The 12315-nt window shown below is 41.4% G+C and overlaps 1 protein-coding gene across 1 annotated transcript; it reads right to left on the minus strand.

Moving 5' to 3' along the window:
- Positions 1–8834: 8834 nt before the first annotated feature.
- T265_10583 (hypothetical protein) lies at positions 8835–10280 on the minus strand (the record flags this gene model as incomplete). Its single annotated transcript, XM_009176999.1, has 1 exon — positions 8835–10280. One exon carries the CDS (start codon positions 10278–10280, stop codon positions 8835–8837), a length of 1446 nt encoding a protein of 481 aa, XP_009175263.1.
- Between the last annotated feature and the right edge of the window lie 2035 nt (positions 10281–12315).

A 12315-nucleotide genomic window follows, 5' to 3' on the forward strand; every position in this document is an offset into this window, starting at 1 on the left:
TCCTGCGATCTTGTTCTTATTTAAGTGGTCCGAATCCCTGTTTGTGGAGTGCCATGACTTGGAACAAACTCGCGCCATTTTTGTTCTTGCAGGAACAAATAGTTGGATCCCATCTCAGTGGAAAGAACTTTTCCCTCCGTCTTCGTGGACTGAAACTAACAAAAGTGCTTTGTGCCATCTTCTGGCGGCCTTCGGTTCATGTTTTCTTTTTGCCAGTTTCCTTCCACGATCTTGTTCGTGGGTGTTTTCATGCCCCGTAATTAGGTCTGTGGTGGTCCATATGGTGTACATGTTATACATTTAATATATGGGTAGCATATGATATGATTTGATGTAACCTTTTTAATATAATGTAATATAATATAATATAATATAATATGCTATGGGGTCTTGTAATACAAGAATAACGCTATATATCCTGTAATCCATGAATTCAAACTTGGCTGAGTAGCATCCATAAAACCAGTGTTCGTTATACCCACAACTGGTGCCATTCCTATGGCAACAGCCTTTAGAATTACAGGACAGCGACTACAATGAGCATCTAAAAATTGACAAATTCTAGCCTCTTTATAAACATCAAATTCTCTCCTTTCAATATTGATCACAAAAATCTCCCCACAACATATTCAGGCGGAAATGCATTTAACCGAACAGGAACGGTTACACCACTATACAAAAGACCAGAAGTATGCTCCATTTAACTTGAGGTTTGTAAGCGGATGCTACGATGCATGGTGGAGGATAAGCAACATAGGTTTCTTATCCTTTATATAATATAATATAATATGATAAATTCCAAATAACCGTCCATGAGTAGCACCCTTTTGGTTCTTAAATTTTATGCTACCCGAAGGAAGCACGGAAGCTGGGGTTGAGCAAGATTGCCTACATCTATACAAGAGAAGTCGAGATTCAGAGATTGGGTCTCAAGTAATCGTCCAGTAAGTAAGAGCGCTCATATCACTGAGCTATCCTTAGTTTCATAATAGAGTAATTAGGTACCAATTAGAGACATTATACAAGGCCAAGGAAGACGAAAAACTAACTAAGCATTCATGCACTGACGGAGTCTCCTCGATTGGAGATGAAATGTCAAATGGTCGAAAAACACTAAGTGACGAGTGTCCCCTTCCGAATCATGTCCAGTAATATTTCTATCGAAAACTACTTAAATGGTAATGCGGAATTCACTGGATATATATAAGCCGCGAATAAATTCTGCATGTAAAAATTAACTTTTTTTCTCTCTCGAGTACTTAGAGCTTTTAGGTGATGCCGAATGAGGGAGTCGGGCTTGTTCGACGGCCTAACTTCACTAGCTGATTCAGGGTTGCGGTGCTCCTCGAATTGCATTTCCAATTCCAAGACATGTTTGTTACTGCTGTCTGACTAAATGTGGAACATGTACAAACGAAAACTCAGCCACTAACCGAGGATCTGTTGTTGAAATGATTAATTTACTTTGGTGGGCCTTAAAGTGCAGATTATAATTCAGCAAAATGAGGTGTTTTCCTGAGTGGCCGTTGTTTTCCATTTCAATCAGTATCGCTGTATTCGTTGTCCTCATCAGCAGTTGACAGTTTCTCCGTCACCGCTATCGGCTATTCAGGCTTTCCAACAGTGTTCAAAAGTATGAGTTCTGTCCGAAGCTTCGCTGTTGTTTTGAGCTGTCCATCAACGAACTAAGTTCTGATTATAACGAATTTCGACAAAATTGTTAAAGATCAGGTGTTAACCAGTCTATTAGGGTTTTTCACAGACCCTCCGCTCTACTGTGCAATCAGTTTTTCCCCTAAGAGGCTCTTCCAGAAGATAGAAACAATTTACAGGCTTTTGTTTCAAAGTTGTGCACAGATGACTCGTCTAAAGTGATTTTTAGCAGCCAATTATAATTTGCGTAGCGTAGGTGAAAGTGAATAAGAATAGGACCAGTTGTAGAATTCCTACTTTTACTTATTGCGATGTCCACTGAAGCAGGCCCATTTAGATAATCTATTGTCAAGGCATTTTCAGGCAGACACTACCACGGAAATCACACAGCATGCTCCAGTTGTAAATAAAAAAAATACTGTACCTTTCCCCACATAGCTACACTAGATAAACCACGATCTCTCAGGAACACTTCGAGTCAGATCCTCCGTGAACATTTTCCATCCATAGTATTCTACATATCATAGCCCTTTTTCATCCAAAGGATGCGCGTTGAGGTTCCTGATAAGGAGCATTGACTGACGCGTAGGCTCGGCGGTCCCGAATAGCAAAGGAAGAATCGGGTTCGTAATTCTTCGGTACTTGTTACGCAAGGGTAAGCAAATGAATGTAAAAAACTTCGCATCGCCAACAAGTGCACAGGTCCGTCACTGCAGGGCACAGTGCAGTGTCAACGTCCGCACACCAAACAACGGTGGGCGGAATGATGTCTCAATAGTGTGTGTTGCGATCGTCTCTTGCGACGACAGTCAAGGCAGGCATAGCTAACGGGATGCGAATGCGCATAGGCAAATAGGTCAACATTCACACACAGATACACATGCCAATACACAAGTATCGAAAGGGATGGCCTCTGTGGCAGCAAATGAATGAGTGAATTATCATAAGGTGAAGTTAGATTCAACAATGAGACTGGAACTTGATCCTCGATAGTCCATATGTTTCATTTTGACATCCGACTATAGCACAGTGCCTGGAAGATTTTAATTTTTTCACATCAAACGTATGGCTTCACAGTGGTTGACATTTAACTTGACAAAAATCAGTCCTTGACAAGTGCGGTGAAGTTTTATCGACAAAACCCATTTTTTTGGGTGTTTCGACTGTTTTTTGATCTACCAATACGTATCTTGATGTCTGACCTATTCATTCCATGAAATGATTGATCAAGTTCTTGATATAGAGCAAGAAACTTGGATAACGGATGTATGTCACTTCCGGAGACCGGAACCGCCAGCAAAGCTAGTTTTGCCACACAGTAAAGGACGGTCAGTAGTTAGCTTTGTACTGTGGAACGGGACAGATAGACTAGAGCTTTTGTCCAAATAACGTTGTAATATACACACTTTTACACATAACTAGGCTTGCTCGTTCAAAAACTGCGGTCAACAAGAGTTGAACAGCATCACCGACAATGCCATCCTCATTAGGATGTAACCCATTAGCGGATCTCGTACAACGATTGGATCGGTTGGAATGCGAAAACAACGCTCCGAAGAAAAACCGATGATTTTTGCATTAGGCTGCAGGTGCTACATCAGTTTCGTTATGGTGTACACAGGGCGGAGTAGAGTTATAAGTTTGTTGCCAATCCTACCTGATTGCATTTTGAAATTTCCATAGCTGTGTTCCTGACCCACCTAGCTTTTTGTCTGTATTTATACACAAACAGTCTTTGACCTTCAATCAAGAGAATCCAACCTCATTTTAGCATTTTGCGATTCAACAAATTCCTCGTTTCCTTGAAGATCGGCCGGCTTTTATCAATGGAATTTTCTTCTTCAGTACACTTGGAGTAATCCCACGAATACATGCGAAAAAATTTGAAGATTCCGGTTTATTAAAATTTATGTGGACTGATTTTCCGAAAGATTGCGGACATTTGCCGATGCTTATTTACGTTCTTTGCTTTCTTCCAGTATCTAGGTCACACTACTAGTTTTTCAAAATGAAGCGCAATGGTCTGTGTGCCTTCCATAAAGCTCACTCAATTATTGATTCATCAGGGTATTTTTGGTTGTCTTAGGCAATCCTATGTTAACTAAACGAACGCCATCTGTCAAAATTTCAGAACCCTCAGTGAGATAAAAAATCTGTTTGATTCTCCTACTGTGGCGAGTCAAAATTGAGAGGATTTTGTGCGCATTTGACTCACTCTTGCCTGGAAACAAAAATATACCGTCATCTACCAGAGAAGAGTTACTCAAATTTAAGAAATCGGAGCTTGAAGGTTGCAAAGATAGTCAAACAAGAACCATATAGTGGGATATTGACGTCTCATCCGTGTGCAATATGTAGCTTGAGATTAACCAGTAATCAGTACTCAACGTGGTGATGAACGGTGCACATTTTGTTCCTTTTGCTTAGGTTTTCATTTAAGTGATAGGTTTTCAAAATAGGCGGTATGAAATTTTGCAAGAACTACCTACCGAGTGATGTTTAGGAAGCTTCGTGTCGATTTTCGTGCTGGATACGTTCATCTTTGTTTTAGTACCAAAGAAGACTAATCAGGAAATACCTATCGTGCAACGCAGTGATAAACAAGTTTAGTAAGCTGTCAATTCGTACACGTGTGTACCGCCATGCATCACTTGCGTCCTTTGTACATGCAAAGATCTTCTAATTTCCGTCCACCTTTTTTAAAAATCCAATTTATCGGTTTCACTACATCTTTACTACATCTTTAGTAAAAGTTCGAAAAAACATATAAATCGGGATAGCAACCCAAAACAATGCCAGTTAAAAATTCGCAAGAAAAAGATAAAGGTCCGGCGCGTATTACTTTGGGCGATTTTTTCACTCTGAACCGGAGCGGACCGCCCCCGATTAGCTCTAAAACGGCATCATTTTCATCCTATTGATCGCCAGTGAGGAACCACGTTAACGCCATACGTTTGTTTCCGGGATGGGCAGATGATCGGAAAAAACGGTAGAAGTGCCCTGCTTCACACCAAGGCAAACGTGAAAAATTTAGTCCACGGGAGATGTTCACCCACAGTCAACCGGTTGTGGATTTCTGGTTTTGCTGGTTGAAATCCCTGTGTGCAGTCACCAAGTGAATGAAATCTCGGACAAATGTGACAGAATGAAAGGCCGTTACAGGTCAGGACAGATCATTTCAAGCTAATTGCATGATTAGTGGAGAGTTCCGCCAAAACGCGTTCATAATTAGGATACTTGCTTTCTGTCAACCACTAACGATCAGAAGCTGGAGCGCACATTCCAAAGGTCGCAGAAATAGACAGAGTGCGTCGTTTATAATTAAATGCGCACCTTCTCCTCGGTCAAGCCCTTCCTTTGCTCAAGCTCACTGTTTTCTGCATATACCTGGTCGACTCGATATTCACCCACAATCTCTCATGAACTTTTGACCCTTGAAATGTCAAACTAATTTTGACGAAATTTTCACGCGCATCTTTGTCCACTTGCCTCGCGCACACGTTTGTCGTGAATTCAGATTGATTCGCGTTCTCTGCGGGCTTTCTTCGATTCGCACAACTTCGTCCACCAGCTAGACGGAAAGCTCTATAAATTGAGGTTTACTTCCCATTCATATACATATTTTGTACGTGTAGTACCGTATACTATTAACAAATCTGAGGACTTCGCAACTCATAGCTTTCGATTTCTGGCGGCACTCAGCTAAGCTACCAGAATGCGTCACCTTTTCTGCGAAAGGTCTGTCAAGGCTCCACGATTTTAGCGTAAAGTTAATCATACTTCGAGCAATTAATTTTGGCTTACTACTCAGTTTCGTTTGTGATGCTGGTCTATCCCGTCTAAAAAGGTATCGGTCATTCCCGGTGGAGTTCTTTGAGCTCGAGGAACTTAACAAGGGTTTGCCGGCCCGCATTTTGCAGCTTATTCGTGAGAAGTGAAACGTGAAATGCTGATGAACAGGAACAATAGGAAACCAGGCACAGAATCATGACACATATACTTTACACAATGAACCAATTTTATATGCTTACGACGATTTATCTAACGATTTCGGTGCAGTCAGGGCTCACCTACAAAAAGATGTAGATTTGATGAAAAGAAACAACTACTACATCTTATCAGGGGAGATACAAATATATTGGTTGTGTCATCACCTTTCTTATGTTACCCAAACTGTCCATATTTGTTGGAAAATAAAATGAAGTCGTTGTAAATTGATCACACACGAGTGAGGCTCACCAAACTTGTGATTTTGCTTGCGTTATGCTGTACTACACTATGCTTCACCCTTCTACATTTGATTCTAATATAATGCACAATATAATGCACAACAGAATTAGAGAACTGATATTCATCCTCTCCTAATCTCAGCTGTCACTGGTAGTTTACGCAGTACCGTTTGTTCAGGCATTTGGAAATGTTAATTCGCAGTTTCCATTCCTTTTCACCGTGGTAGGGTGCGCAGATGAACCGTACTGCATTTCGTGCAAAAATTAAATTACATTTACGCATATTCCCCGCAAGTAGCTCTTACGCTTTTATTCTCACTTAATGCATAACGCATTCATGTGTCCACTCTTATCCAAATCCTATCGTGCTTCGCCAGCTTTCGTTTACCTATAGTCTGTCAGAAGTGCATGTTGTGTGATTTTGTGATTCTGTTGTCTCTGTGATGTCCCAGTGAAAGTTGTTCCCATTGCATTTCCGTGTATGCCTAAGCAAGAGATGTTTCACGCCAAAATGCTTGTCTGTCCTTAACGTAACCTGATTCCGGTCAAGTTTTGTTGCTTATTACTTTTTTCCCCTGGCAACTATCGATACGCATGTGCCATTTACATACGACAGGATCCAGGCTACACGCGAGGTGAATGTTTGAACTGAATAATTAACCTCTAGTTTTGATTCCCAACGTCAATTTGTTTTGCCTCCGAAGCACTGGCTCGCTTCGCAGGCTTTGTAGGAACAATAGGACAACGATCTTCTCTAAGGTGCAATCGAACAACATGCATCCGAGTTCAATTATGAGTGGAGTGGTATCCCCCACTGAAGCTAATATACAATCTCCAGCTAACTAAGAGAGGCAGATGCAATCGACACCATTGGTTTGGTCATATAATTCCACTTTTAACTTAGTCCATGAAACGGCTTACAGGACTAAAATCTAGGCCAACATCGCTTGACTCATATAGTGTATTTCGTGGGTTTTTGTGACACCCAAATTCACAATTCATGAGCGTCTACATTTTAAAAGGAGAAATTTTACATGCCTGACTGCAGTATCGTTTGTAATGTTGAATGGCAGTGCTCTAGCCAGATCGTGATCCCATGGGTCATCTCCTGCTGCTCTTATGCCGTTCTTGTCAGTGGCCTGTAAACTCACTCGTATTGTTTATGACGAAAAAGTTATATTTGTAGGCACAATTCTCCACTCAAACGGAAAAATCCAATTAGGCAACACATCCCAGGTTTTGCACACGCCACGGACAGTCCAGATAGAAACTGATAGCAGGCACGCCACTGATATCGGCTCAACGCTATTTCGTTCGGTGTTCTCAGCGAAGTTCAGGGTGTGGTTCCTCCCTAGGTTTCCGCCAGTTCGAATTAGGTAAGAACAGAACTATTCTCGACAGGCGGTAACAGGTCTGCATAACATAAAGTTGGGCCAACTTATCTAACAATACTGGATGAATTGTTTGAGTGGACTGCCTTTTACCCCATGAAAGAACGTTCAAACTTCCTACTTTTTCGTGATCGACTGATGGCAAATTCTCTGGTTTCTACCGATTTTACGTAAAATTCGGACACCTCCTTAGCCAAAGATCTGAGGATATTTCAAATCCTTCGCCCAAATTTGTCGAGTGTCGTAGACGTGCAGCAATACACGTCACAATATAGTTTGATATGCTTGTCCTTTTTAGATTCAGCGATATGTTTTTAATGCTATAAACAGTGCATAATATAACCAATTACTGCATTATTCCATGGCCTTGATCATTCGTAGGACCTGTGTGGGAGTTGAAGGCCACTCAGACCGAATATTTTTGCTGTCTGTCGGCATTCAGCTAATTGTAGAATAGGTTGAAAGCTAGCCAGGTCGGGTAACCTACCCAAAACGTTTGAATCAGTCTCTCAGAGACAGGGTCTAGTTTGATTTCACATCGCTATGCGAGCCTTCTACCAAATTTCACAAATTCACCGGTGGATAACTCTCCTTTATGCAAAAGCGTCTTGATTAGCGGGCGATTAAAATAAGTGAAATTAACTTGTCTTATAAAGTCCGCTGGATCAGGACGTATTAGATAGATCTTTGGTGATGATTTTCCTCATTTTGAAGATCAACCTACAGCACCGATATTCAAAACGAAGAGGAGAGCAGATTCCCTTTGCTTGCGTGCAATGATCGCTGCTATAAAAAATGCACACATGGTAATTTCAGTCAGCAGAGAGAGAGAAATAAGCTTTAACACCTCTCGCCAAGGCACACAAACTTGACTCTGCACGCTAGGAAGTCTGCAAATGCTGTCACGTCACATAAAAACCACACTAACAGGGCGGATATGAAGTATCGGGATTAACTTGTTTTTAAAACTTCGGTTATTCAAGTAAACACAACATAAAGATTTGGTCGTTTGAACTCTTGCACACTGTCGCAAAGCTGCAGAGGGATTACAGAAAATGATGTTTGAAAAAAAGACTAGGCAGCGCCCTGTAACTAGTTCTGATTGGCAACTTGGGTTCCTTGTAGCTATACCTTCATAGTTAAGATCTTTGGTGGAAAAATTGGCACGCACTAGCAGAAGCTGCTTACAGACTTTGTTTAAACGTATGGGCTCTGTTGAATTTCCGACAAATTTTAGCAAACGCAGATTTTGAGTTGTGAAAAGAGAAGCTGTTTTGTGTTCCTCCAAACGATCAATTTACTGCTTTTCTGAGTACTACACTCAGATAAGACTACTCGAAGCACACGATGAACTGCACTGTCATTAGTGAAGACGGGGGGCATAAAAGTTTTCTTTTCTTCCCAACAAAACAAACTCTTTTTAAGGCTGCAAGGTGATGCATACCACTGGAACATAGCTACTGGTTTGGCTACGGGATAAAAAACGTTCCAAAACCATGTACCAAGAAGAAGAAACGAAAAACATATATTTTAACTGGATGAATGCTGGCACATAAAAACATTAAATATGAGACAGATGTGAACATGGTTCCGTGGTTAGCTCCACAAGGTCAATTTCATTTATCACATGGGAAACACGGCGAATGTTTTCCCGTTGGGCCGGTTTCACTTCTGTCCGATCATGGGAAGTAGGAGAAACTGATGGGCCACATCCATTAGTCTCAGGTGTCTGGTCAAACTGGTGTCGGTGCGTTCTATTCGGCTCATTTGTACATTCCGTTGTGGCGATATTTCTCACCAATCGAGTCGCGTTCGCTTCTGCATATTCCGTTTTCCCTTCGGCAACATTCGGCATAAGATCGTGGTGCGAACAGCAACATACGGTTTGGAACAATTGAAGTGCCTTCGCTCGGAATGGTGGGCCATTCAAACAATAAATCACAAAGTGAACCGCAAAGTTTGTGTACCACAAAGTGTAGACGGTCTTTTCAATGGCAAACACCAGAGAGACACGATCGGGCTCCTCTTTTTCAACCCACTTGTTGACGTCCAACGCAAAGTAGACAAGATCATACGCCATTAGAGGAGAAACACTCACGATGAAAAATATACTAATTGCCACCAACATCTTCGTGAGGGATGAAGATTTTTCAACACAAGCCCTCACCTTGATTGAATCTCGCATTTCCGATCGGGCTTTTCTGGAGTATATTTTCAGGTAGCGTTTTGTATCTACAGTACACTTGTTTGACGGTGGTGTGATAGCAGGAGATTTGCGAGTTTTATCCTCGTGTGTGGCTAATGAAGGTATGAAGCTGGGACAGTTGGATTCCTGCACTGAAGTAGCATTCTGCGCCTTGCGTTTGCGGTTGAATTCACGCATTCTTTTCAGTCTCATTCCAATGACGACATTAGCACCTGTCATGAATATGATGGGCAAACAACAAATAAGCAGCATATCAATGTACGGAAACACAATTTGGGCAAAATAGTTGGGCGTACATTCAAATTCCCCCGCTCTGTCTGTTGATATGCTGTAGGTCATGGTGAAAAAGAAATGTGAATCGAGTGCAATCAATCCGATGGTGAGTGATAGGATGGTGATGATCGCATTACGTTGTGTACAAATGTGCTTTGCCCGAAAAGGCCGACCAACCCAAATCGCGCGTTCCACTGTTACGGCGACCATTAACCAAACGCTCAAATAGGTCAGAGTATAGTGAACGAACGACGTGAGTGGACAAATCAATGACGAATGATTTCTTATGTTACTGGGGAAAAACACCGTGGTATTGAAAATGTTTACCAACATGCTGGATATAATATAAAGTAGATCAACCACTGCAAGGGCTGTCAAATAGACTGTGGTGCTCGACTGTCGAAGGCGTTTTGTACGGAGAACGACAATGGTGAGCGCATTGCCGAACAGACCAAATACGAAAATCATCATCTGTATGGCGAATGCGACTTTCAACACAATGTGTACCGCAACTGGTTGTTGAATCATTTCTGTGACGTTGCCGCTGATATTGTGGATTGTCAGATTTCGCATTGTACAGTCGTACTGATTGCAAACCTGTAGAAAGAAGGGATAAATATGGGGAATTTAAATTGTGTTTGCCATTCATTCTAACTTAAGTGAACAAGTATTTAAGCTGATTCTGCAGAACTTCCCCTTGCTTTACAAAACTTTTGAGTACATGTGCGGCGTCAGAGCCTTGCGAAATATATCAGTATTTTTTCCAAAGAATCTTATCATTGTGTACACAAGTCTTCAACTGGACATCATTAATAATTTGCTTTTTGATTCATCCGTTTGATTTAGTCATTGACATTTGTGGAATGAAATGCTATGATCTTCCTGTGGCACCGGAATGTCCCTAGCTGCCGCATCAAGCTTGGTCTAATTTATACATATTCCACAAAAATACTTTCCCCTGTACTTCCTACAGTTTCTCTTTCCATTTGAGGGAGTGTCGTTGCTCAGTCTCATTAGTAGCCAATAGAGCGTTGACACTTCAGCAAAACTAAAGTGAATCACCCATTTTCCTAAACACTTAAGAACATAGTGCCCTCTTCATTTGAACAGCCACTCTATCAGGCCATCAACGCTATTCTGTTGAGCTTATCCAATCAGCAAATAATGCCGACAATTGTATTCCGGACATCTAAAGTGACAGGGAGTGTGCAGCCAAACAGCATGTGTCCGCTGAATGAGTCTCATTATCACATGCATTTTGAGCGATATTTACAATGCTCCCGATGGCTGGAACTAGGCACTGTTGACACTTTTGGCTGTATTCATCGACTGGGTCAACTGTCTGGACATTCTCGTCATGTGACAAACCAAATGCACAAAATATTGAATGATAAGCTAGACATGTGTACGTGCGGTGTGGCGCTTTTGCGAACCACGCAAATGTTGGAGCTCATCAAATTCTACAAACTCGTTTTTTTTGGAGCTATCACACAAGATCGCCAGGCAGATTCAAGCACCTGTGTCCATACTAGTTATAAAGTAGTGCCAGGCAGGTTAATATGCAGAAAACACCAATGAAATAGCGTAGATAGGATTGGACTGGACTTCCAATTCAAACAACAGTTGTACACCGATGGCGGAAGTCATGCACGTTACTCTACGACCTTGTTGTAAACTACTGACATTAAGCAGGATAATATAGATACAAACCGACTCAAATGATCACAGATGAACGCAGTCACATATAATTAGCTAACTGAGATGTACAACCAGAATATTCTCACCGATCTGGAGCGGGAAGGTGCAAAGACGAAAGGATATCAGAAGATGTTTAAAGTATAAATGCGGGTGTAAGCAAACTCAAATTATTTTTGCTGTTCAAGTTATGGGCCTACCACAGTCACAAATATGCCGGCTGATAGGTGACTGAGTTCCAGCCATATTCAAACTTTTGTTGAGAGAAAAAAAGGGAGAAAAAGAAATAGTTTTATAAGGCAAGGACGAGTGCGAATTTTTTCAATTCCACCCAGTTTTCCGTCGTGTGAGCAAAATACATTTCACAATATCTCAAATATTAAATGCTTCCATGAGCTTCTTGCAACAGTCTTTCGTAACCCTTAAGCCCTCAAAAGAATACAAGTCTGCATGAGAAGTGAGGGGTGATAGCTTTTAAATGATTCACTGCGTACAACGGTGTTCAATACACTAGTCAAAATCTGAGTCACAGAATCGTCCTGCTCACAAAGAACGCAGCCACGTCTAGGCTCAGACAAATAAACCTTCATAAGCGTCATGCTTGAAGAAGCACTTATAGAATTTTCACGTAACATCACATAGGTTTCTTTAGTTACCATTTTCAGATATTCAAAATTATTAGCCATGGTACTCTGTTTCCGGTCCCTCATCACATCCGCTCAGGGTTTATAGTGCCTCGCTCTGGGGGTGCACAATCTTTTTTCGCCGTCCATTATATGGAAGTTAGTTACACTATATATTTATCAGTATACCGCTTGACTGCGAACCTCACAAGGAAACCATCACTCTAGGTTTTTCCTGACTTACT

The sequence above is a fragment of the Opisthorchis viverrini genome, assembly GCF_000715545.1.
Source record: "Opisthorchis viverrini unplaced genomic scaffold opera_v5_382, whole genome shotgun sequence".
Classification (NCBI taxonomy): domain Eukaryota; kingdom Metazoa; phylum Platyhelminthes; class Trematoda; order Opisthorchiida; family Opisthorchiidae; genus Opisthorchis; species Opisthorchis viverrini.